This window comes from Sebastes fasciatus, chromosome 14, assembly GCF_043250625.1.
Source record: "Sebastes fasciatus isolate fSebFas1 chromosome 14, fSebFas1.pri, whole genome shotgun sequence".
NCBI classification, from domain to species: Eukaryota; Metazoa; Chordata; class Actinopteri; order Perciformes; family Sebastidae; genus Sebastes; species Sebastes fasciatus.
This window is the reverse complement of record NC_133808.1, coordinates 16,501,330-16,529,213: the sequence shown is the minus strand read 5'-3', so window position 1 is coordinate 16,529,213 and position 27,884 is coordinate 16,501,330. Positions and strand designations below refer to the sequence as shown.

General features: G+C 37.7%; 2 protein-coding genes across 5 annotated transcripts in view; one reads left to right on the top strand and one right to left on the bottom strand.

The window, feature by feature from the left end:
- Positions 1 to 367: 367 nt before the first annotated feature.
- lnpa (limb and neural patterns a) lies at positions 368 to 13,217 on the bottom strand. Of its 2 annotated transcripts, none has more exons than XM_074659269.1 (13): positions 13,072 to 13,217; positions 10,660 to 10,762; positions 10,148 to 10,189; positions 7,345 to 7,532; positions 7,199 to 7,257; positions 7,053 to 7,093; positions 5,204 to 5,287; positions 5,053 to 5,104; positions 4,736 to 4,957; positions 3,539 to 3,644; positions 2,713 to 2,783; positions 2,242 to 2,397; positions 368 to 1,398 (listed from the first exon to the last, which is right to left on the bottom strand). In XM_074659269.1, the coding sequence occupies exons 2-13, from the start codon at positions 10,684 to 10,686 to the stop codon at positions 1,226 to 1,228; spliced, it is 1,221 nt and encodes a 406-aa protein (XP_074515370.1). In that variant the 5' UTR covers positions 10,687 to 10,762; positions 13,072 to 13,217; the 3' UTR covers positions 368 to 1,225. The 2 variants fall into 2 exon arrangements, with proteins under 2 accessions (XP_074515370.1, XP_074515369.1); XM_074659268.1 differs by having other exon boundaries at positions 2,221 to 2,397; positions 13,072 to 13,216.
- Positions 13,136 to 27,884, top strand: part of hoxd12a (homeobox D12a) — a 34,707-nt gene continuing 19,958 nt past the window's right edge. The window contains exons 1-2 of one of the 3 annotated variants that reach the window (XM_074659270.1): positions 13,136 to 13,272; positions 20,175 to 20,314. The gene's annotated coding sequence lies outside the window, so the exon portion shown is untranslated. Of the gene's footprint in view, positions 13,273 to 18,898; positions 19,058 to 20,174; positions 20,315 to 27,884 lie in introns of those variants that run through there. The other 2 variants (XM_074659271.1, XM_074659273.1) reach the window with 2 other exon arrangements.

Genomic DNA, 27,884 nt, shown 5'->3' with positions numbered 1-27,884 from the left:
ATCAAGACTGTTCGGGCTCCGTGTCAGCGCCATTATCTTACGCTGTCTGAAATGATCAATGAGCTAAAATAAAATGATCACAAGCTAAAATTGGCCCGCTAATGAAAATGGACTGTTTAAACACGCTCCTCGGTGAGAAGCGGGCCGGAGAAGAAATGGGGCAGCAATTTAAAATACATGACACAATGAAGGTAGCAGGAATACATGGGAGCTGTTGTCATCGTGGCTATTTACATGTTAGTTTGACCTTTCTGTAATACGTTGATGTTAATGCAGAATCACTTTTAAAATGCAGCAATTATTGATTGTTTTCACAGCAGTCAAATAATTCTCCAGCATGTTCCCTTCATAAAAACAAATATTTATGTATGTTGCTCTCAAAAGTTTATTTAGTATTATTTATACAGAACAGCAATTTAGACATTCGGCAAACACATACAGTCTGTAAACAGTTAAATGACTTTATTGTCTATATGTAAATAGGTTTTATCGACAACACTCTGAAGCAGACTTCAAATATAAAAAGGCACTTAGGGCAGGTGCACAGTACTGACATAAATCTCCTTTCCTCCCATTTTAGCAATAAATACATTCTGTGTGTGTATTCCTATTACGGTACCATAGCTGTGTAAACATGTTGTTAGCACCGCCGTGCTGCAGAGTACCCCCGTCAACACCGTCATGTAAAGGCACAGCATTATAGAAAAATATTTATAAATAATTTCCCATAAATAAAAATGTATTTTCCCCACAAAATATTTCTTCTTTTTGTATTTGCAGTTTCCAATCAATCCAGATAGAATACTGTTAGAAATTCACGTCACAAACAAATAAAATATGGAAAATAAACAAAACATGGGAAAAGACTCAAACATAAAAAAACAACAAAATTAATCTAGCATAATCCTCATTGCTCTGAATAAGATGTTATAAGAATGGGCAGGGTATGAAATCATAAAGGAAAGGAAGGTTGTTTGGTGGTTGCTACCAAATGCTAGCATTATGCGATTTAATATCTAATTCATGACTATTGCTAGAACTATAAAAGCAATTCTTAAAAGAAAGGACATTCTGTACTGTAAGTTGAAAATCACATCGACTGCTGACTTGTTACTGTGTTATTTCGTCTCACGGCATTTACTTATAAGTTAACGGTTACCACATTTCCTCAAAGAACAAAATAAAGTTCAAGCCTGACTTGTGTTGAAATCACTTGTCCACTGTTTTATTCCACTTCCATGGCAGACACATCTTGCTCTCCGTCAGATTTCTCAGAGGGCGGATCTTGTGACTCTGGGGTGCTCTGGCCTTCTGACGCAGAGCTGGGCTCCGTGGTTGTCGGTGTGCCTGGCTCTTGGGTGTCTGTTTCAGCAGAGACATCAGCCAGCTTGGTTTGACCTGATAGAGTATTTTTTCAGTTTAGATTTTGCACTTCAAACAAGATTAAAAGAAGAAAAATGGTACTACAATGTATGTGAATCCAGAATATAGAATATTAACAGTTTATTCCTAAACTAATATCAACATTTGATTACAAGCGTGACCATTACGCTGGGTTCACACTGGACGTGCCGTGCTGCGCAATCGCCCCGTGAGCAGAAGCCTGGCTGTTCACAACAGAAGCGCATTTTTCCGCACCGGTCAATAAGCGTTTTTGCTCCTCTGCTGTCTGTTTGCTTACATTTGTGTGTCTTGTCTCTCTCTCTCTCTCTCTCTCTGTTTAGATACAACTGACACATATGTGGAATAAGTGCGTAATTTAAAACCCACGGTCACAAACAGCAGTGACACTCGGCTATTTCTAATAAATATAGGAGGGTAGATTTTGAAATTTGATTGAGGTGTGGGTGTGGGCACGGGGAATTGAAACTCCAGCAGAACAGCAGCGAGAGACGGGGGGGAAGTCAAAAAGCAAGTGTGGGATGCATATTTTATCGTTTTATCAGAATCAGATCATTTATATCATATATATCATTTATATAGTTTATAGCAGATTATCAATGTGTTTTCTTTCCAGATTTGCTCGTGGTATGCAGAGAAAATAGACCAGACGCCAAAACTATTGCTGAAGATTGTGAGCCAGCCGCAGAGCTCCGTGGTCCTGTGCGAACAGCCCAATTGGTTTACTTGGGGGGGGGGGCGAAAGGACACGGGCGGCGCTTCTCTGAAAATCGCTGCAATTCCGCATCCAATGTGAACCCAGCGTTACACTGATAAAACCTGCTTGAGTGTCATCATCACCTAAAACCGATTGGTCGTCGTCTACGTCAGCAGCAGGCGGAGGTACGGGTGCCTCTGATGACATCCTCAGTTCGCCGGTGACCTCGGGGAGTCTGGGCGCCTGAGGCCTGGTCCTTCTTGCAGGGTTCAAGAAATAACAATACGCACATCGGAAGGCTGAAACAACACAAATAAAAACACCATACACACAGTTTATGTCACGTCTCTAATACATTCTCAAAACAGACATAGATTAATATACATGAATATGAACCAATGACAGAAATTGCCTGAGATGCATAAACACTTCAGATTGATGTGCAGCACTGGTTTGCATATTCAATCTTGTTGCGTTTTTGCTTACAGGGGTCGGTAGTGGCAGAGGCATTTAAGAGCTATATGATATACTACGCTGCCAAATGCTAGAGGGCAAATGAAGGCACAGTGTTTGATGGAGACTGACAAAGAGTGTTGTGTTTCTCTGAGTCTTACCAACGTATTCAAATTCCTCTTTTAATGCCATGCCGTTATGGGACAGACACTGCTGACAGATGAGAGCGTATCTGTGAGGAAGGAAAGACAATCCGGTTAAGACAGCACACAGTACATGGAGACTGGCATTAGATTACATAAATGATAATTCAGCACTACATTTCTTATAAATTGGATAAGAACCTGCTTAAGGGGCCGTTCACATGCTGCGTTTTTTCGCGCCCTCAAATCCACGGTTGTCAATATAGACGCACGGCAGGGTAGCTGTTGCGACGCACAAGCGTCCCAAGCACTTATTTTCAGGGCGCGACGGCTGTGCCCTAAGATAAAAATAGTTCAACTTTTGGAACGTTGCAGCGCGCCACGAATGTCATGTGACAAGGAACGACCAATCACAGCAGGCAGATATCTTTTCTTTTCGTAAATATCAGTCTACGGTAAATATATGAAGGAGAGGTTAATCACTTAATCACACCCTTTCTGTCTGAGGATGGCACAACATCCGGTTGAAAGGTGAGCCAACTTGACACAGAGAAATCGAGCAGTAAAGCTACTGTGAGGACTTTCCGGTGCTGGAAATCCATTCATCTTTGTTTTGACTATGTTTAGTTTGGTCAGTGAGGCTTACTGTTAAATTACTTGCTTAGTAACGGCAGATGCAACAGGAACGCAATCTCCCAAGCACCTTGGATAAAAACGGCATGGTTTGTGTTTTCCACACGTTTTTAGTTTTTGCATGTGAACGGCCTCTAATACATTAATACATTGCCCAAAAACTGTATACATATAGTGTAAGTGTATTGCTGAAAAGAGATTGTTTCTGTACCTGTTCTGAGGTCCATCTCCAACAAGATACTCAATGACTCTGTCCATAGCGCCTCTTTCCCTTGGGACCACGGGTCTGGCCAGGGGCGGGCCTGGGGGGTGCATCCCTGTTAAAGCACAACATCAATGCCTGTTAGACACAGTCTGTAGTCTTGAATACAAACTGCATTAAACAGGCTGCTTACAGTAAAAAAAAAAACTAAGTGAGATGGTGAGGCTGAGATTCTCAGTTTACTGCACAAACCATGATGAATGTAACAAAAAACCTGCCCCCTTTTTCTTAATGAATTAACACTGGATCTCACTTGCAAAGCACGTCCAGAATCCCTGCTGTGTCGGTGAGTAGTAATTAATATAATCTAACATCAAGAGCAATCATAGGAAGATGACTGGTCATTTCTGTGAGACTTGGCAGAGTCTCAATATCCTGCTGGTTATTAATTTACCAACATATGGAAACTCTGTGGTGACTCTTTGTATCAAATTGCTTTTCACTTTCAATTTTCAGCAGAAGCAGGTGATAACATCAAGTCATGTAAACCATTTGCGAGGTGTTCCCAATGCCAAAGGCAATTTCGCCGAGCATTAAAAGACATTTAGTGAGATTCCACCACCATTGCCCAGAGAACAAACGCAGGTCTGGCTAATTAATCATAGTTAATGTAATCCTGATTCGTGCATACCTCACAGTTGGCATTCCACATGGCAATTACAGCATGCAGCTTCCTCTAGGAACACATTTCCTTTACCGTTTGCACTTATTTGCATCTTCTATTGAGTGTTCATAGTCCATAAATAATTTATATTGAATATCCAATAACGCTGCACTCCACTGATGTCTTCCATACACGGCAACTGTTCTGTGGAAAGTTTTTTTATCATGTTGGCTGGCTGGCTTTTGAAGCACAAGCATCGTATTCTTGAGATAAATATTTTGACTGTATTAAAAGTTATCGCCCGTTTCTAATTTCAGTTCACAATTATACACTTGTTTAAGAAAGGTTGGCCCTTTTAGTAAGATATTTGAAAACTACATTCAAGCAATTACCCATTACAACTACTGTATAACACATACCACCCTTGCTGACAACACACACCACAGAGCCTTGAGCAACTAGGGACACAGAGCCAGGGAAGAGTAAATCACACCTTAATCGACCACATTATGATGTGGTCCCCCTGTGTGCAGGTAACTCACCGACTCCTGGAACAGGTGTTCCGGGGGTCACAGGCCTCCTCATCAAGCTCTGCTGAGCAGCTATAGCAGACAGGCTCCTCTCTGGGGGTCCACCTGGAGCAGAGTGGGAAGATCGTCCAGGATAGGTGGGCCCAGAGGCAGGAGGAGGGCGAGCAGCAGCTCCGCTAACAGGATTCATCGCCACTGGGGGGGTCTTTGGGATGACATTGCGCTGGCGGAGCTCTAACACAGAAACACATTGCAGTTTTCTTAACAATAGTAAGAAATGCAAAAGGAAAAGTAGAGAAAATAGTGCCGTCTTCAGAAGTCATTGCTACCTTGTCCTGGTCTTGGAGTCATCTGAGGTCCAACTGGAGTGGATTCAAGTTCCTTTACACAGAAAACAAGAGTGTGCAAAAGCATGACTTAATATGGAAAGTCAATTACACAGAAGGATTTATGTTACAAAATAAAAACAAAATAACTCACAATTTTCCTCTTGGAATCAGGATCAAATCTCTCCAGAATCATTTTAGCATGTTTATACGTCTCAGTTTCCATAACTTCTTCAAGCTGGAAAAAAACAAGACATTAAAAAGGTATTATAGGATTACATAATTTTTTCCAATACATTGCACCAAGAAATTACTCCTATAATAATAATAATAATAATAATAATAATAGCTAGCTCTATTGCTCAGTAATTATTTGATGATCATCAGATGTAATTAATAGGTGTTTCATAAACACACATTAATATCTTAGAATCACCTACCATAACATTACAATTGAGCGTGAGAAAGGGCACCAGGAAGTTGCTTCACTAAATTGTACATCTTCATTTAAAGTAGCAAACATTTCTAAATGTTTACATATAATATGAAGAATAATTACATTCACTACTTCGATAATGGAGAGTGTGAAAATCCATCAGGCCTAATTATTGAAAGTTATTAGACTTGACAGAGGATGACAAGCAATTTCTCAGATTTATTTCTTTCCGGCACTAAATGCTATTAATTAAAGTGACATTAGCAGAGTGGTTTACTGGGTTAAGTCACTGTACCAATCAAACACTGTCTGTACAGAATAGATCCAAGATTAGCAAGTATCTTGCTGCAAAAGGCTGAGAGGATCAATAAGAGCAATACTAAAAGGCTTCCAACATAACTTGCAGAATGAAGTTTTCACTTCACTGGAGACCACTAGACATCAAAATTACAATGTGATCTACAGAGATTATGAGTTTTATAATAAGTTTCTCTCACTTATCGGATCACGGTGCAAGCCGCAGATGCATGACAATTGTTTTTTTGAAATGTCACTTTGCAGATCTCTCAAGCTCGCAGAGGTAATTTCAGGGACATTGGGAGAGAAAATCTGTAGGGTGCTTGTGGTGCAATTTTTGTAATGGCTTTATAACTACTACTGCTACACTGAGTGACATGGTGAGTCTAAACAATAAAACATATAAAAGAAAATATAATATACTTCGTACTAACTTTGACAAGCACCCATTGTCTTAAACTGCCACTCAGTGTTTTGGCGATGCATCATTTCTGAAGATATTTTGTTTTTCTAAAAACGTCTGAGCAGCAGCTACACCTGACCAACTGTTTCATCTCTGCTTAATGAGGCGCATTTGCACACCAATCTATTGTTTCTCCTACACATGGACTCCTGGTAAGTTTTCCAATGGTTGTTTTTGTTAAATGATTTTGGGCAGTTGGCTCAAAATGGGAGAAACTGGTAAATGAGGAAATAAAAATCATTAAATGTGGTATTGACATTTTATTTCCAATCTCTAGTGCACCCACTGAAACGTGAAAAGAACCATTTAACCTGACTGTTTAAGCATTTCAGCTTTGTGGCATACTTTTTTTATTTTTTTTTTTTTTTTATTCAGGGTACATGAATGTGATTATAATGCAACTGACCAAAAACAATGAAAAGTTATATTCAGTACTTTTGTCCTTTTGGGGCAACTCTGTCCAGGCTTACAAAAATCTTTTGTTTAGTTAGCAGGAAGATACCAGGCTGTTTTAACCTAAAGCGTCACAGGTAACAGTGTCTACATTTACATGCACGAAATATTCTGGTCTGTTTCTCCTTCCTACCAGAAATGCGGGCTTTTCTATTGGGCATGCATCTCTGCAAATTGTCAGCTAAATGGTTTGTGTACACGACCCGTATCAAATTCAGAATATGTCATATTGTGAATAATGGTGAAATATTAGTGTACATGTAAACATAGTCTTAAGTCTTTGGAGTGAACTACAGATCAAAAGTCAATCAACAATATATATGACACAGGATCAAATATAAAAACATCACTTACTATTTTCCTTTTTCGTGCTTTAAGATCCTCCAAATTGTCATCTGAAAATAACACACATTTTTACTTGAAAATTCAACACCAGTTTGAACATAAACAAAGATCCCATTATGTGGTAAGTTATGTATAAACAGCAAAAAGGATCTTACTATTTTTTTCAGTTCTTCGTGAAAAAATAATTATAAGCATTTTTCGAAGTAACCACACTCTAAAGGGAAAAGAAAAAAAAAAGGTTGATTGTTTACACTGTAGTTACAGTTTAGTGAAAATGTGATCGACTATCTGGCACACTTACAATAAGGGAAATATTACGAAGGGAAGAGACAATATGAGCCGTCCCATCAACTGTTCAGGCAGGTACCAGGAATACACAACTGCACATGTGATCAGGAAGAGAAGAGTCGAGTACAGGAGCAGCCGCCAGACCCATATCTTCACCTGCTTCTGATACTTCTCACTGTACTCTTCAAGAGTCTGAATATCCTGTGAGGAAAAAAGTCAAATGAGCGATATATTAGTACACAAATGTGATCCTATTAGTAAGACGGTGACTGTGGTTACATGAAACAGATTTTTCAGTCACACTACAATCAATCCAAGTGCCATAAGAATGTAATTTTGCATACAGTTTCCATAGTATAATATATAATTGTATGAATGTTCTTAATATTGTATCGCCCCAAACACAAATTCTACTTTTTTGAGAAAAAATTGATATTTTTCCACTGTATAGGCCAGCATGACAGAAGGATACTCAATGTAGACAAGCAGGGATTTTCCACAGGCCAATGAGTGAGACTAAGGAAATTATAAGCAAAGTTTCCAACTTCCAATGACGTATTTTTGAGGTCCAAATACATTACATAAAGAGAGACAGCACCCACACACAAGATCTCAGTGAGTCAAAGTAGCTCTTTGTGGTGGCATGTTTCCTGCTCCTGCCCTCAGGTCTGGATCATTAAAAACAGCTGGCTTTTCCAGTAGTGCTGGGTTTGCCCTCCTCTATAATCTTTCCCTAAATATTTTTAATCAAGTGTAAATTAAACGTGGTACAAGCCTCCAGTGAAAATAACTATTTGCTTTGTGGCTTTAGGATATTGTACACGAGGACGAGTTTGAAACTAAACTGAGAATATTTGAACCGTTTTATTTTTGTTAAGTACAAACTTGCAGCAAATCCACCCCCCTGTCTTAATGCCATGTCTCTTAACAGTGTGGATGGATGCCAACATGTCTTAACATAGATACAAATTAGGATTAGCTGAGGAGCTTGTTGACGATGAACACCAACGTCTTTAGCAGGACTGAACATGCAGAATATCAGAGAAGTATGATTCAAACTTGGGGGATCACACCAAACAAAGGCTTCAGTCCAATCATGATCAAACTTGTCTTCTGGCAGAAAAGCCAATTATTTATGTATTTCATTATCATTTTCTAATTAACAAATGGCTCATTCATCTTTGGTTTTTGTTTAATATGGAAAGGTTACACCACAGCATTTCAGTGCTGGTTACCCCATCCATAAATAGCTGGCGGACAGAATAGGACCCTCTCTGGTCACTATGGTTCTCCTGTAACATGTGTGTCTGTCACTCTAAGTAATACTGGATAAACACATCTCACATTCAGCCTTACTGTAGAACATGCATGTGTTTGCGTATGTGTGGTACAACCATGCACATGAAAAACAACTATATGTGATTATTCAAGAGCCAACAGCTAACAGGAAAAGATCTGTCTCTTCACAACGTCCACCTGACCTCTTCAGTATACATGTATAGTGTCTCTCGCTCCAAGGGCAGGAGCTGAAAATAGCCTAACACTAGCTTAACTTTAGAAGAGCCCTAAAGCCCCGTCAGTCAGCAAATGAGAAGCTGACTTGGCATATGTCGACACATCTGTTTGCTTATGGTCAAAAGATGCAACCTTATACAACATGTCTTCCATAGCATTGTTTCTATATCAAAAAACAGGCTTAAGTTGTCACTAAGCACCAGTGAAATAAATTCACATTAGGAAGGAAGCAAAGGCAAATGGTAAAATTATTACCACATTTGTTTACAGACCAACCAATTTGCTGTAGTGTCGTAATGAATGTTTTCCACTGCAATGAGGGATTATTAACAACATCATTGGTGCAAAGATGTTCAGTTTTACCTCCACGTGAAGTAGGTGAGATAATCCGGCAAAACTTTTAGCTTGTTTACAACCTGCATGATTTTCTGACTGCTTGTTTTTGTTGCCCCTTTGGGCCTATTTTTAGCGATGTCACCACATCCCCAGCTCTCCGCAATTACTTTGGGGAGTACAACGTTATTGTAACCAATATAACTAACGGCCAAAGCTACAAAAATAAAGCTTAAGTTGTAATGTATATATGCAAATAAGCAATTTACTAGTGAGCGTCCCTTCATATATCCCCATGACTGTGGTGCCACAGTGTGAACAGTTGAAATCGTACCAAGTCTGTACAGAGTGAGTCTGTGGGTGTTTCTGACAAGTATGTGTTTTATAAACATCATTGGGCATAATTACACTGACAGATGCCTTTGGTCACTTTTACTGATAATGCTTCATTTGTGTTTCACTCATTTGACTGACAGCGGGCGCCTTCTGCAAGCTTGGATGTGCCAAACCTCAAGGGATTCATTGTAAAATACTCTTTTCAAATGTAAACAGGGCATAAAAGAATAAAGAAAACATCATTGAATTTCTCACATGAGGCACTTTCTCCCTCTTTTTTTATCTTCAAAAAGGACCACAAAGGTAAAATGTTGTACTGTATTATCGCCACCATGTTTTACAATTAATGTAGTGACTATCTTCAATCTGAATGACTTTATCTGTCTATATACACCGGTTTTTTGTTTGGTAATGTTTGTGAAAATGTTTCTTGTTCATGGGCTCTGTCTACCTTCCCACAGTGCAGTAACATATGTATCTAGAGTATGGATTTGTTTGGGAAATGTATAGCGGGTTATCTCAAACTCCATGCAAATATATATCAGAAAAACATCTTAAACTACACGTTTTAAATAAAATGGGATTTAGAGTATTCAAAACAGCACTTCTGGCAATCTATATGGCAAGCATACCTTATCGATTCCCTCCAAAATCTCCACAGTGGATGGTTTAGCCTGTAAGGTAAACATTTTGAAATCCAAGTCAGAGTGAAGAAATGAGGACATTTGCAATAGTACTCTTTGTGCAAACAACTTTTTGAAACTTCCTGTTTCATCTTCCCATTTCTGCACATTCTGTGTACGGGTCATGTGTGTCTTCTTCTGTTGTTGCCTTTGTAGTTAGCCTATGCATGCCAATATGCCAAGGAATGGAGATGCCAGGAGGAGTGTTGGCATTAACATCTGAATTGTGATAATTTATGTAAATCTATCTAAGCATGTGACCACTAGTTGGGCCTAAAATATTGGTGTGGTAGAATGTTTTGTGAAAGTCCTGCATGTTCTTGCAAACCAAAAAGTTGTGAAACCTAAAGTGAAACGATTATAATTAGGGCTATGTGTGTTCTTTGACAAAGCAAAAATATTGCAAATTTGTATTAAAGCAGCATGAAATAGAAAGACATAATCAGTATAGGAAAACAAACCCTCCACCGTGAGATGACGGCCCCCATGTTGATGTGGGATTGTAGGACTTCTGTTCTGTTCTGAGACCCTCCTCAGATTTTCTCTCACTGACAACCTCTCCACCTGTTGACAACAGTAATGGGCTTCAATATACACTCAGTTGGCAATTTATTAGGTACATGTAGCTACAACTGATGCAGTGCAACATACCTGCAATAAATGCTGCCTTTATGAACATTGCAATGTTCAGTTTTTGCTAAAACTGTTTTTAGAGAGGTGTTGATTCTTTCTGTTGATACTTTGGAGGCTGATGAATTATAAGGCACTGTATTGATACCCTTCTTAATTATTATAGCATTTCTAATATGTGGTTTACTATTACTGATATAATGCTAAATGGGGTGGACAAAATAGTCGAAACACATTTCAGTATAGGGCAGGGGCCAGCAACCTTTACTCAAAAGAGACATTTTAGGCACAAAAAAAAACAATCTGTCTGGAGCTGCAAAACATTTGAGCATTGTGATGAAGGTAACACAATTTATAGTCTAAGTATAAAGTATATAAGTCTAATGCAGTGAGGGCCAAAGTGCAAATGTACTCCAGATTATTAGGGCCACACTGAGGGAAAAATATTTTTCAGAATAAAGGCATAATATTACAAGAAAAAAGTCGTAACATTACGAGAATAAAGTCCTAACTTTACAAGAAAAAAAAGTCGTAATATTACGGGAATAAAGTCATAATTTTACGAGAAAAATAGCCGTAATATTACGAGAATAAAGTCATAATTTTACGAGAAAAAAGTCGTAATATTACGAGAATAAAGTCATAATATTACGAGAATAAAGTCGTAACTTTATGAGAAAAAAAGTCGTAAAATTACGAGAATTAAGTCATAACTTAACATGAAAAAAAGTCGTAATATTACGAGAATAAAATAATAACTTTACGAGAAAAAAAGTCGCAATATTACGAGAATAAAGTCATAATTTGACGAGAAAAAAAATCGTAATATTACGAGAATAAAGTAATAATTTTACGAGAAAAAAGTCGTAATATTACGAGAATAAAGTCATAATATTACGAGAATAAAGTCGTAACTTTATGAGAAAAAAAGTCGTAAAATTACGAGAATTAAGTCATAACTTAACATGAAAAAAAGTCGTAATATTACGAGAATAAAATAATAACTTTACGAGAAAAAAAGTCGCAATATTACGAGAATAAAGTCATAATTTGACGAGAAAAAAAATCGTAATATTACGAGAATAAAGTAATAATTTTACGAGAAAAAAAGTCGCAATATTACAAGAATAAAGTCATAACTACGAGAAAAAAAGAAAATAGTAAAATTACTACTTTCTAATATTATGACTTTATTCTCATAATACTACAACTTTTTTTTTTTTTTTTTTTTTTTAAATCTGACATTTCAGGAACATTGAGGAAAAAAAATGTACCGTTGTACCATAGACCGAAAATGTAAAGAAAAAAACATTAATTCATTTCCATGTTTAAAGGTCCACAAGGAGCCACTGGAGAGGGGCTGAAGAGAGGCATGTGGCTCCAGAGCCTGCAGGCTGCAGACCCCTGGTACAGAGGGCAACACAATGCAACAGCTCCACAAATAACTGCCTCCAAAATAACCTTAACGTTGCATCATCAACTCAAAGACTGTTTGAACAAAAACTTGATATCCTTGATTAAAATGTACTGCAGGGTTGCTGTATATTAGCATGCATTAGTTCAGCTATGCATGAGTGTAACTGGTGGTTCACTCAAAACAGCAACATACATTAGGTAAAACCACAACATACTAGCCTTCACAACTTCAATTTTTGACGTAGTATTTTGATTAATTGAACTTATAGTATAGTCTTCATTATGTGAAACTCATTCAACAGTGTCTTTAAAACTTGAGAGACCATGCTGAACTAAGTTAAGGTGCTAAATTAACACTGTTTTCAGAGGCAACTGACAATCCATAACGACGGTTACCAGCAGTAACCGTCACTACTGGTTACGAGGTTACCAGCAGTAACGAGGTTACCTAGTAACGGCTAGCTCATTGCTAAATGAAGTTATCAAACCTAACACTATGTTTTCGGAGGCAACTGGTATTTCATAATGAGGTTACCAGCAGTAACAGCTAGCTCAAAGCACGGGTTTGTCCTGTCGCTAACGTTTCCTGAATAACTTGTTACCCATTTAGTTAACGCATCTATGGGGTAAACAGTTAGCGTTAGAATTGGGTAGCTAACCGCTAGCTGCTGATGCTAACACCACAGCAGCTCTCGCACTTCATCACGATAAGTTAACAACAGTAAGTTAGCAATGTTTGTAAAAGCAAAGCGAGAGCAAATAATGTCTGGAAAGCGAGTAAATCACAGCCAAGTGTTTTTAAAGTAGTGTGTGAGGTATTTATTTACCTTAGTTTGTCCGGTTTTCGACAGCCTGTGGCAGGACTGCTGCAGTCCTCCTGTCTGTCCTGACGGAAGGTGTGTGAGCTCAAGATGGGGGAGTGTCTGTTTAAAGAGCAGCAACATGAGCTCTGCTGAGGCTTCAGGGGATCCGTCTACTGTCTCATGAGGACAACTACATGTCAGTGTTAACTATGTTTAAACTAAAGGGTAAGTGTTTTTTATGCACACATAGTAGACATGATAGGAAAATATCCTAAAGAAAACGGTGAATTCCTGCACAGTGTCAGCAACTTGTTATATCTGACACTGTTTTTGATTATGGATACTATGAACTTTAGCTGGGCTATTATTAGCAGTAGTGATACTAGTATTGTTGTTGTTGTTGTTGGTAGTGTAGTATTATGAGGAGTGGTAAAAATATGGACTTTTAGTTATCAAGTTTCAAGTTTATTTGTCATATGCATTTAAAAGTACAGTGTACAGTGAAATGCAATGAAATGCATTTTACCCTGGCTCTCTCTCAGCCCTTAAAATCTATAAATAGTACACTAGATAAATACTACAATAAATAAGACAATACCTGAAAATAAAATTATAAAACATCCTAAAAACATCCATAAAACAATCCACAGCTCTGCATTAATTTAGTGCTACTGTTCAGTAGTCTGTCCACCTGAGGGTAAAAACTGTCTCTGAGGTGAGAGGTCCGAGCTCTAATGCTCTGTAGGCGCTTCCCTGAAGGGAGATAAGAGAAGAGTATTGTGTCCTGCATGATACAAAGTGCTTTCTTCCTGCAGCAAGTGGTGAAGATGTCCTGTAACTGTGGTAATGGTGATCCAATAATAAGTAGGGCAATATACCATAATACATAATTTATTCATTCATTTTAATGCTGAAGTGGAATTTTGAAATTAGTATAATCTCCCACAGTGGTTTCTTAATTAATGCTGAGAGTCCAGTGGGACACTGACATCATGCAGTCCTATGAGATGAACTAGCCTACCTGGCATGCAGGGCCGGCTCTAGCCCTTTTGGTGCCCTAGGTAGGGTGACCAGGGGCCTCATGTATAAACGGTGCACACGTACTAAAATGTTGCGTACGCTGTGTTTCACGCACATGCCAGGATGTATAAAAATCAACGTGACGTGAGAATGTGCGGACCGTGCCGCAAACTCTAGACCAGTCGTGAAAATGTGCGGGCCTCCTGCAAACTCTGTCATTTGGCAGTGTCAATCTATTATTAATGGGAGGAGACAAGGCGGACCAAGTGGCACGTGCAGCTGCGCTCAAATTCACGTTAATTTGGATGTATAAAGGAAAGGTGCGCAGGAACATGCGTACGCACGGTTTTATACATGTGGAAATTTCTGTGCTTATGTACTTTTCCAATTTTGTGAGTACGCCATCTTCCAGTGTGAAAGCTGCGCAGTCTTTTATACATGAGGCCCCAGGTGACCCACTTACGAGGGACTGCACTGCTGGGTTTGCTTTCAATCAAACTGTGCACACGTGGGTCAAGTGCAGGTTGACCTGTCACCTTCTTTGCTACGCTACGCCCAATGGAGAAAATTGTGAGTCAACGCAAAGTCACAAGCTATGCCAATTTAGGCGAAACATGATGGAAACTACCACCAGGAAAGGAAGAGAAGCAACAATAAAGACTGAAACTACTTATAAGTATTTATAAGTCGGTGAAAGGCGATTCTCAGTTTTTTTGTGAAATTTGCAAGTTATTTTTCAATTTCATGCAGGGATAAATATACGACATGAAGCAACACAGTTCATGTGAGTCTCACAAGAAACATGCGGCTCAAAGGGAGATATGCCGATCTATGGATGCATTCGGGCAAAGCATAAAGATGTTACAAGATAAGGGGCAGAATAGAAATGTTTATTTTTTAAGTTAGACATTATATCAAAATTTGTAGACTACCTCTCAGCCTTGGTAACGTGTCCCACATTGTCCCACACAAACATACTCTCTGTCCCACATTTGGTTTGTTGGGATCTGGTCACCAAAGCCTATAGGCGAAATTCAGATTTGGAGGGTACATTATTGATATTGGCTCGAGGTCTTCTGTTATTGTGATAATGGGCCCATAGCTATATATTTTCTTTTCATGCCAGCTAACCCCACTAGTATTAGGGTGGCTGTAGCAAAGTTGATTCGCCATTTTTAGCAAGGTTGGTGGTTCAATCCAAAATGCTTCCTCTTCTGAAGGGTCATTGCACAAACCACTGAATCCCAAATTACTCTCATAGTATGTGTATCCCAAACATGTCACTTCAGACAAAAGTGTCTGCCAAGTGAATGTAATGTTGTAGCATTTGCTGATTTTTTTATAAGTTTAAACAGTGTTAACATTGTCACTACAATGGACAATGCTGTCTGTTATAATAAATACAAATCATTATATTTATTAGATTCTCACACAAATGCAATCACACATTCTCCATTCAAGTCCCGTATCCAACAAAGCTTTTTTAACATTGTAAACTGGCAGGAGGTATAATTTACCATACTGATGTTTAGATTTGCAGGTTTAACACATTAAATTGCAAATATAACTTAAACAGAGGGATTCATTAGTGAGTATGTGAGTACAGAACTGGCCTGAGGGTGCTAATAAAACAAAAGCAGATCACAAAAAAGGCAATTATTTGGTGAAAACATAGGAATAAAAACAGACTAAACAATATAAACAGAAGAAAGAACATGTTCCAATAACGTCAATGAGCACAAAATGATTTGTTTTAACGACAGTTAAACACCATACCTTTGCTATTTAATTAAAAAAAAAATAATGATGTGGTTCAAAGAGATAAGTTTAAGACTTTGGGTGTACCCCCAAATAGGACTGAAACTTGCTTTCGAGAATTAGAGAAACCAAACTACCACCTTTAGAAGATGCAGTATACCAGATGATGCCCTTCACCTCATCTGCACTGTTTTAGTAAGTAAAGGGACTTTCTTCCCTAATGTTAAACAATCTTAGCCGTACTGCTGGTGCTTGATAAAAGGTCAGAGGATCAACAAATCTGTTAGGTTTCATCCTCTGGGCACTGTGGATATCTGTACCAAATTCCATGGCAATCCATTAAAAATTTGTTGAGATATTTTAGTCTGGACCGAAATGGTGGACAGACCGACATTGCCATCCCTAGAGCCAAACGGCTAGCGTGGCTAAAAAGCTACAACTGGTGCAATGGCATTTTACTTTGCACTGGTGTTGACAGCACATAGTTTACGCATTTTGGCTGAACAGCCAGTCAGACATCTCACTCTCACCGACTGCGTCCACCGCTGCTTCAACATGCTCAGTCATCATAAGGGCCGATGAGTGCGAATAGACACCACAAAAACACTAGCCAATGGTCAACCACAGAGACTTGATGACAGCCAAATGGCGCTTGAAGGCTGACCGTCAGCCTCATTGGTTGGCAGGGCTGTTGTATTTGTTCATTTAGTAGATACAACTGTTCTTTTCACAACTTTGATCTTTGTGATCGAGAATAACATTGTTTGTGCTTTGATTGGGAGAGATAATGGTGCTATGATAATATAAATGTAATGGTACTGCATGTAAATGAGCTCCAAAACAACTGAAACAAATTCTAAATGGCATTTACATTTGCCATTAATTGTGTTCCCATTCAATTTCTATGTGAATCACTGGGTCTCAACAGTTCTGTAGACCTGCAAACCCATTATCAAAGCCTGGTATAGGAAATATGTGCAGAGGTGTGTCAGTCAGTCATGGGCAGTCAAAGAACTCCTGTCTTTTCTGAGAAACAAGTCCATGGCCGTGTTTGCACACAGCAGGATTGGAAAATGTTATCTTGCCATGGTTTTAAAACAAGTAATTGCCTTTTATCCTTTATTGATACTGTAAAACAGAAAACATGTGAAAGACGGGGATGACTTGCAACCCAAGGTCCCCCTCCAGAATCAGAGCAGCAGAGACATTGAAATTACATGTTATGCGTCTCAGGAAGCCGTGATTTCTATATAGCCTTTATTTAATCAGGTAATCTCATTGAGATAAAGATGTTTTATGCAAGAGACCTGAGAACAGGAAATTGTTACAGCACAGAAATCCCACAACAGCCCATACATGCAAAGATTTATTTTAATGAAAACCCCAGTGTTCAACACTGATAGACTGATATACTATAGACTTATAGTATAACCATACTCACCACAGCAGATTTTCTATGTCAAGTTTTATGTTAATTAACCTTTCTGCCACTTCCTGTTATGATTCACTCCCTCCAGAACCCCTTAAAAAAATAAATGGGAAGAGCCAGGTTGAGCAGGTAACCCCTGGTCTAAGACGTAGTCTACAGTGAAACCTGAGAAGAAACAGAAACAATCAGAAACATGTTAAAAACAAAAGTTTAAATTCACCAGTTAAATTTCCTGGGGACTCAACATGATACTCATATTCTTGATGGGGTTTGAAATTCAAGTAATCTCTGGCAGTACCTTGGCTGAGCTACAGTATATAGCCTTATACATGGTGTCTGCAAAGCCCTGACATGAAAAGTATAAATCTATCTCAAGGCAACAGGACCTGAAAAATAAGGTGTTGTCTCTATACACAATGTATGGCTAGTAATTTAAATGCAGTGAGTGAAGAAGTGGGTGGCCCGCAGAAGCAGTAAAACCTGCAGGACATCAGTGGGCAGGAGTGGCAAGCTGGTGTTGATTTGGTTCCATGTTAAACCATTGCTTTTGGTTGTCTTGAATCAAAGGGAGAATCCAAAAATACTCGCATGAAAGTTAAAAACTAAAATGGCTGCCCATCTCAAGCATGGGCTGTAATATCCTTGTTTTTTCCTCTTCTTGAAGGGTGTAAAGTGCTTGCAACGTGACAAATATATGCCATGCATGTATTCATGTTTGTGCGACAGAAAGATTCTGCATTACTGCAGCTCTTGGCAGCCATGTTAGCCAGTCCTACACAAAGTATGAAACATCTGTGAGACGTTGGGCCAGTATCCCGGAAGCAGCATGCAGGTAGTTTGATGACAAGCTAAGTACTGCTTACTAGTGATGTTATGTGCTGTGCCAAGGCTTCGGAGCATGTGTAGAATAATCCAGGAAGTTTTCTGTGAAGCGCGTATCAAGGCTTGTATCGTCTTAGACCAATGACGTCATTGAAGACGCCTGAAGGCCAAAATACAGTTGAGAACTTATTCCTTAATAAAAACGAATAATGTCTCCCATTTATCATTTTCCTATAGTTACACAAGCACATTCTCTGCCCATTGCCCAGTTAAACCACTGCCTCATATCTGGAATAGTATGAACCTGTTTTACACTTTTTGACCAACAGGTGGTTTTGTGTGCACATGAAGCTCAGATGAAGCCTCGTGAAATGAACCCTTTTGCGAACCAATTTGCTGGAGAGCTTCATGAAGCCTCATCTCGCCATCACTACTGCTAACATTGCTGCAATATCAAAGTCGTACCTTGTTTCGTACCTTGTTACTCACCTTGTTAGCTTTATGATCCTCATACAAAAGGATCTACAGAGGATTTCAGATCTATTTATACTTCCTGGTTCTACCATGTGTGAGCAGCAGGGGTTTGAACATCTGTCTATTTTTGACAAAAGGGTTTTTTCCTGAAACTTGTGTTTGCATAGATGTTTATCTCTGTAATTGCTCAGCCATTTGTGAACACAATTGTATAAATTGTAAATCTATTTGGCTAAATTGTCTGTTTATGTGTGTATGCATCTAGTGAGCTTCCCCATCGTTGGTTTGGTCCAGTAGTTACTGGCAGGGTATATAAAGGGTGGTGGAGCAGTTGTTGAGGTTTGCTGCTCTTCTGATCTGTTGTCTTGCTGCACAAACTAATGCTAGTACAATAAATTGTCATGCAAGATGTAAGCTCAACCTTGCCTGTGCCTCCTTGCTTTTTCCTCAGGTATAGGCCAACATGTGGTCACTGTGCTGTGATATCACACTGGCCCAATGCTTCAGGTGACCAATAGCAAGGAACCCTGGCTACATGTGTGATTTTAGACTGGTAGGCCAAATGGAGGAGGAGGAAGTTAGCAAGGAAAATGGATGCCAAGAGTATTGAATTTAGAAGCAGGGGAACCTCAGAAAAGAAAAGGAAAGTGGATTCATTGAGTGAGAGTGAACAGGAGAAACAAAACCTACATGGTTGGAATAAAGATTTGTGGTTTGAGAGAAGGGGCTGGATGTGGAGCTTTGTCAGAAAAGTTTGAAAAGTTTTGAAAATCTTGTTTTGCGGGGGATGGGAGGGATATATACCCAGTGGCATGTTTTTGGCTGAGCAGGTCCCTGTAACTACATATATTTATATTGTTTTGTGTTAATTGATTTCCATTAGTAAATATATACATACATTTTCACAAAGCAAGCATATTTGTCCATTCCCATGTTGATAAGAGTATTAAATACGTGACAAATCTCCCTTAAAGTACATTTTGAACAGATAAAAAAATTTGCAATTCATTTGCGATTAATCACAATTAAATATGGACAGTCATGCCATTAATTGCGATTAAATATTTTAATCAATTGATAGCCCTAGTAATCTTATATTGTCGTTCTGGTCTGGTGGCTGACAAAAGAAATATCATGGTAGGTAAAACATGTGTATCATTGCAGCTAATGCTAAGCTAACTAATGTAGGCTAGTTGGTTCCCTATTGTCAGGAAGCTTTGTCTGTGGCTGTGATTTCAGCTATGACTATGGCTGTAGTTGTAATTTTTGACTTACTGTAGCTGTGACTAGCTATGCCTGTGGCTGTTGGGATTCCCAAGGCTGCGACAAGAAGCTATTTTTTAATGGATGTAACATTAAGTGCATGCAGGGGCTTATTGTAATGGTTGTGTTGGCTGATTCTTCCTGACCAGTGTCCCTATCTTAGGTATTGTACAGAGTAGCCAGACAAATCCACAGTTACAGCTTCAAGTGGTGTTTCTGTGCCAAGCCACAGCAAAGAATGCGCCAACTCCCACTGTGTGTCATAGCAAGTGGCTGTAGATATACTGTTAGCTTGCTGTTCTTACATTGCCAATTAGACCGCCAATCCTTTTAAGGCGCCTTTTTGTGTGTTCACTTTCAGGAATCCATGGTTTTGCTGAGGACAATAAAGCACTCACTACTTACATCAAGTTCATCACTTGGAGGCTCCCTGAAGAGTGGACATCAGCAAAGGGATGATGAGGAACCAAATGTGCCCGACATCTGAAATGGTAGCACAAGGTGAGTACACAAAAAGAAACAGTACAGTATTGTGTTTAAAGCTTCTATAGTGGAAGTGTTGCGACTCTTACCAAAAGTCTTCTACTTCTTTATGGGTTGTGTGCAACGGTGAGAGCTATGTCTGTGTGATGGCTCTGTTGTTGAGAGAGCTGAGAGGGTTGGAGGTAAGGAGGTCAATAGTTTTGGAGGTGGTGTGTGAAACACAGAGCATTTTGTCCTTGTTGATGACTGATAATATGCTATGGGTACAGGGGAAACAGTAGAGTAATATGGACTGAATTACGGTTTTGTTGAGCAGCGATAGAAGTTAGAATGCAACAGAGGGTGCTTTGAATTTACCAATGATTGTCTCATTGCTGGCAGTCTTTGTGAATATGAGTGATGTGTCGGTCAAAACTTAATTTTTTTAATTTATTTTTTTATTGTTGAGTATGATTACAAGGTACTTCAAACTCTACTTCCAGGACGTCTATAGCCAAATGGTTAAGATACATACCATATAGCCCATATAATGTCCCTGCTGTGGGTCCAGCTGGGGCGTTAATTGCAACAATGCAAAATATATATATATATATATATATATATATATATATTTTGCTATACTGTTTATACCCAGCTAGCTTTCCGATAAAGTGAAGAGAAGTTCATGAATATAATCAAAATCGCAATGTTTATGGCTGTATTAGGCCATTGTGAGCAATGTTGCAAATTTATGACTATAGGGCAATATTGTGTTTTGTATCAGTGTGATCAGTTAGTCATTTTTCAGGTATTTAATCCAGATATTTAATCCCATATGTTTATTTCATCCAGAAATTGGTTCTCAGTTGAATTTCCACAAAGAATCACAATTTATATCTACCGCAATATAAAACCATATAAACTGTGATGTACAATTATTCTACATATTGGCCGCCCCTCGCCTCTACTACTACTTCCTATATCTATATTTTATGGTAAACTGATTACAATGTATCCTCATACAACGGTTTGTATATGATATCTTACGAAAAAGCTATTCCTCAAAAAAAGGCATGCAGGTCAACTGCTTTTTATGGTAGATAGACAAAGCTTTGTTTTTCAGAACAATATTGGATATAAAAAGAAACATTAACTGTGGAAGAAAACTATATTGAGGCAACATATCCTCATACGATGGTTTGTATGATTTCTTATGAAAAGTTTCTCATTTTTCGTGCGTTTTCCTACGAATGTCCAGCAACACGTGTCGCACTTGTCAATTTCTGCTCCAGTTTTTTCAAAATAAATGTACTCAGTTAGGTTTAGGAAAAGATCGACTTGGTTAGGTTTAGGCAACAAAACTGACCCACCCCTCCTCACTACGTGGCGTTTGTTGATCTTTATACAATGCTTCACAATTACGTGGATTACATACGAATTGATTTTGTAGGATATATACGAATTCCAGAGCATTAGTTTAGTAGGTATAGCTATGAACGGTGTATGAGAACAGCCTGACTATTGTGATTATGTTACTGTGTGACTGAGAAACTTTATATGGACCAATGATTTGAAATGTATTTTTAAGATATTTATAATGCAATGTAACACCTGAGCGGTTGAACATGTGCAAACAGTAAAGCCCAATTTCTTTCAAATTTTTATTTTTTTTACGTTCGTTATTTAATGTACCACTTGAAGGTCAAAGCCCTTCTGCTCCCACCTCAAAACACTTTTATAATGTGTTATTATTATATTACATGTTATTGTATTGCTTTTCTGCTTTGTATTTCTCATGAAAGTATTCAGGGACAGATCAGGTACATTTGAAAAGTCATGATCAGGTCAAAACATGAAAAATAATCCATGCAGACATGCAGAAGGAGATCTGTCATGTTGAAGCACTCTCTCCATTTTGACTTTAACATCAGATTCAGATAACAGGGAAGTCCCAACACTGAGGTGGTCACTGGGGAGAAGCTTTCTCACAGCATCTTGTGAAAAAAAGAGTAGCTGCACACTTGTTTGAGTCCATCACTCTCTATAAATGTTGTTGAGAGCATTGATTTAAACATACTTCTACCACAAGCTTCAGACAGGTCAGGATTCTTTCTTATCTTTAGTCTTATTGCCATTGAGAAGTAATCTCACCGGTCTTTTACATAACCCTTGAATAATTCAAGGCTCCACTTCTACATATTTTGTCAAACTAAAATCTGAAATAAGAAACCTCTTGTGACCTAGACTCATTAAAGAATTACACCAGAGACGGGTCCAAAACATATTGACTGTAATGGTAATTATTCATGCAGGCGAATGCTGTCTCAAAATAAATGTATACTGAAAGGAGAAGTGTTGACTTTTAATCCAGATCAATATGATCGAATTATGATGAATTAAATGGCCCAAAATCACTCTGGCTTTAGGAGATTTTGATACCTGCAGAGACAACCAATAATGGAAAATTTAATCAGGCATGTAAAACCATATTTTATTATAATTTAATATGTTTTTAATAAATGAAGCACACATTCTGTATATGCATTATAAACTGCCTTATATGAATCTTGGTTTCAATTTGATGATTTGATATTAATTGTAATTTGAATTTATTTCAGTGTATTTTCAAGTGTAAAGGTTCTTAAGTGACAGTTTTGTACAGATTCAGTTGCAGACCTAAACCTCGTTCAAAAGAAAAATACTAAAATGTATTTTTAATATATGGGACCAGATGCACCTAAATTTCTACAGGAAAAAAAAAAAAGATTTCAGAATTACTTCTCTAAAAAATCTTTTTTTTAAATAAATGTTTTACTTTTTAAATCTCTCAAATATAATAAACAAATATAATATGGAACATACTGTTTATATTTGTGTCTCAGGCTGTATTTCAAGAACAAGAATGGCAATTTGTTGCACCACCTTAACCGTATCCAGAGCTATACCACCACTACAAGAATTGGTCTTTAAACCAATAAAACCAATTTCCAAAGATAATTGAGAACATGTTTCAATACATATGCATGAAAAAAGGATTTTCCATACGACCGACTCGCATGCTGGTGTAATTGATTGAGGGGATGACCCGTTATATTAAATGTTATTTGAGAACCATCAAAACGCGCAAAATTGCAAATTGCCCAGCTTGTATCTGAATTAATACCTCATTCATCATCATTATGAGTTGATAAGTTAATTTAACCATTTCATTCTGTCTTAATGAGCTATAGTTGAATTAATGTCATGTAATATATGAAAGTAACATTTGAACAGAGGCAATGATTTGAGACAAACAGAGCAGAGACTACTTTAGAAGCATAATGGTGGCATAAATCTCATCAGGCTTGCAGTTCATGTTGCATGTTTTTCCTTAAATATTCAAGCTGAATAGATATGCAAATCCCTAACCTGCATGGGGAGGATTTTTTAGGTGTGAAGTGGTGGTATGCTTTTTTGGCAGTGAGATTTGATTGATTTCAATGTTTTGATGTAACAGCTGGTATGTCAGTTGTAAATACTGCACTGCATCAGATTCAAATGTGGGGACAATATGCACTGTAAACAATTGCTGTTAATTTACAGCAGGATTTCAACAGTATTAACCTGTTATTGCTAAAAACAGTGCTTTACTGTTACTACAAAAGAAAACCTTTTAAATTACGCTCATAGGCCGTTTTTTAACTGAACTATAATGCATTCTTAAAAAACAGCACTTTACTGCTGATCAACTGTCTAAAGTATCATAAGTAACAGTTTCATGCAGTTTTTAATTCTGGGACCTGATCTGCACATATGAGGCTTGTACATTGTACATGATTGGAAAATCAGTGAATTAGCTCTGTTCTTCACTCACATGTTGTTCTGGTTTGCATTCTGTGCTTGTAGCCAGCTATAGACATACATTTTGGGAAAAGTGTCAACAAGTCTATTATAGCCTTTTTCCTAACAAGTGCCTTTAGTTGTATTTAGTGTGACTATTCCTATGTCTGTAACCTGCTAAGTCTATTCATCTAGGCAAAAAAAAAATCATGTTTATTAAAATGTATGTAAAAATACAACCTAAATAGTGCATTAAAACAAATCAGTAAGATAATGTAAAAGAAAGGTGAAAAACAGCTATATCTTTAAACAGTAAATTAACTGTAAAATACTGTGAAATTAATACAAAAAAACAGTTCAAACTGTATTTTTCATTAACAGTACAAAGCTGTAAATTTCAGCGACAGTATAATAATGTTAATTTTACAGTAACATAAAGGCAACCCTGCTGCCAGTTCTTTACTGTTATTTTACTGGGAAATTCTTAACAGTGTGTTTTATGTTGTGAATGTAAGTTTTATAGCATTAAAAGGAACAAAATAAGTATTTTTTAGTTAGAATAATGTTATATTTATCCCTCAGTTGGCTCTGAGAAGAGCTGCCAGTCCTTCATGTGGCGTTGAGTGACTGCATCTGACCATTAGGGGTCTTTTTCTGTCTTCTAGTTCCACCTTAAATGCGTTTTGGCCCCTCTTGCTCCCTGTAGTTTAGGTTTTTTTTGTCCTCCCGCAGCAGCTGTCACCCTGCATTACTCGCAGTCAGCTAAATGAAACATTATTCTAAACATATGCATCGTAATCAGTCCGGTCACACTTACAAGAACACGCGTTAATAAGGCAATCAATCACTCTGGAACAAGGCAAGTTGTTCTGTAACAGCTCATAAACAGTGTGTAATGAAGAATTGGAGGTTAGCATGACACGCAGCTGATCAGATAATCAATGTCAAAGATGCGATGAATGTCAGTAAATGTAGTTTTCATGTCGTTTCTATAAAATCCTCAATTTACAACAAGCAGTTCAATTACCCCTGAAAATACAGTCAATTAAATATAGGGTGTGATTGGACAGTAGGGTGCAGGATCATCGATCTTTGCATTTTCTATCTCGCTGCTGGACATTTAATTTGGTTTTTCTATTAGCAAAGAAATAAAGAAAATATAAATTAAACAACCCCAAAAGATTTATTTTCTTGTCAAAAACCATTCAGCAGAGGTGACAGACAGTCTTCTGCATTATGATGAATTCTTTTTTTTCTCTCTCTCCAGTCTTTGCACATTGGATACAAAACTAATCGTGTTATTGTGGGCAGTGTTTTTCTGGCCTCTTGTCTTTTCCCTTTTACACCTCCATCTATCTCAATGTTTTTGTTGTATGGGTTGCAACCCTCGCTTTAGTAAAGAGCAAGGAAACACGGTGATACATCACGCCCATATTTGCTGCCCTAATCCTATTTCTTTAATGGGGACGTTCAAAAAAGCAACTTATCTTAAAGTCCCTTGGGGGCATTCTGGTGTATAGGCTATATTTTAACCAAGTGCAATTAACGACAGTATCAGCTTGTATCATTTAGAGGTAATGTAAAAATAATGGTAAATTATAGGGCCGGAATGACCCGTGATGGCAGGCCTCATATTCCCTGTAGCTTTTCCACGTATTTTTTAATTAATGCTTTACAGTATTTGCTATAGAAATGGTGTCACAGCACCTAAATGAGCCTATAAGATGTCTTCATTGTTTGAGTTCTCAAATATGTATATATAATATTAATGTTCTTAATGTACATTCTTTCAAGCAATTAATTTTGTCGAAACGAAATTCATGTTTTTGTTCAGTCATTAATGTAAAAGAAGCGAAAAAAATGTTGTAAAGATTTTTTTTTTATTATTTATTTTCCCAAGAACAAACACGATCAATAAATAACATGATTTACATTTCATATTGCACAATTTTTTTTCAAGTTAAAATATTTAAATTCATACAGTCATTGATATTTTAAATACAGAGATATAGAGTTATAACAGAGACCCCTAGGGACAAAAGGCCAATACTATTTTTCATCATTTTTAAATTTTTCAGTGCTCGTTTATCAGCCCTTTTTAAAAAAAAGCCTCTTTTTTTTGAGTGGACTGGTAAAGAAATGTTCTCCATAATTCAACTTTTTTGCACGAAATATAGCCTACATAAATTTGGAATATCGGTGAGTTTACAGGGCCAATTTGTGGGCTTTTTTGATGCTCCTATTGGCGTGTACATCCAGTGTTTAAACATTAAAAAAAACATTCAGCAAGTCACACAAAATAAATAATAATTTAAAAAAACGTGTTAAAAAAAAACAGCCTACCATCCACATTTTCAGGATTTTTCCAGGGCGATCAATAATTCAGTTTTATCAACTATCAGTAGGACTATTTGCAAAATATTTCACGATTTACAGTTCACATGTTTTATAATTAACATATCGGTGATGTCCCAACAGGAACGAATAAAAATAGCCATTTTTACAGGCGCAGACAGATTGTGAAGCCAGACTCAGTTAGTTTAGTCTGAACTTGCTCAATGCTCCTAAAGGGGGTTCACACCTAATACTGGATCTGAAATAATGAGCTGCAGCAATGTAAATAAAAGAGATGCTACTGTGTGTGTTTGAGGGGCTCTTTTTCTAGGCTTGCTTTTGTGTGTAATATTTTTAAAACCCTGCATGTGTCATATATTATCCTCATCCAGTGCATCTGTGTGTATACCAGGACTGTCGCTTTGTTCCAGCTCTTTTGTATGTCTAATGACTTCCCTCCGCGGGTTGTTAGCACTTGACAGCGGGTCTCAAAACGAGGAACTTTCTTACAGTCATGTATTCAAAGGAGCTCCATCTAGGTACATGATTGGCAATTTTTGTCATGATCCTCTCATTATTAACATAAAAATTGACACAAAAAGACGCGCTGCAAAAATGATATGCACCCTTTCTAGCTGATTAGGGGGGTCCCCATAGAGCAGGATGTTGGAGAAGCTGTCCTGCCAAAATCTCTGTCTATTAGGCCTATATAGTGAAGAAAGATATGCTGCTGGGCAGAAAAGCAGGACCTTCTGCTATCTAAATTTAGATGTAGAATAATTACGTTTGGATCTTAAAAATACAGAGGAGCCAAGGTGGCCATGAATATTGGACATTTGAGCCGCAGAAATATGGATTGTGAGTCAGTGGGGTTTGTAGAAATAAATAAGCCTAAATAAATTTCAAATGGCACATTAATTGAGGCATGGGGGGCATAATGGATACACTGCATGGTCTGTTATTTTTTTTCCAAATTAATCAAATATTGGTCTACTGGCACAAGAAAATTGTGAGAACATTTTCGGTACTATACTATTGGTGTGTTTTTCGTTATAAGGAGTCTTGTAGAAATTAATCTAAATGTGTTTACAATGCTGCCTAATAATTCTTTACCCAGGTGTGATTTTTTTAAATTATAGGCCTATCCCCTAAAGTAGGACTATAGGAGCAAAATAGGAAAAAGGTGGTGTATAGCTGCTGCATGATGATGATGATGAGTTATCTGGCATACGAATTGGTCAACACAAGAAAATTGTGAGAACATTTTCGGTGCTATACTATTGGTGTGTTTTTCGTTATAAAGAGTCTTGTAGAAATTAATCTAAATGTGTGTGTTTACAATGCTGCCTAATAATTCTTTACCTAGGTGTGATTATTTTTTTCCAAATTAATCCAGCATACAAATTGGTCAACACAAGGGCACAAGAAAATTGTGAGAACATTTTCGGTGCTATAC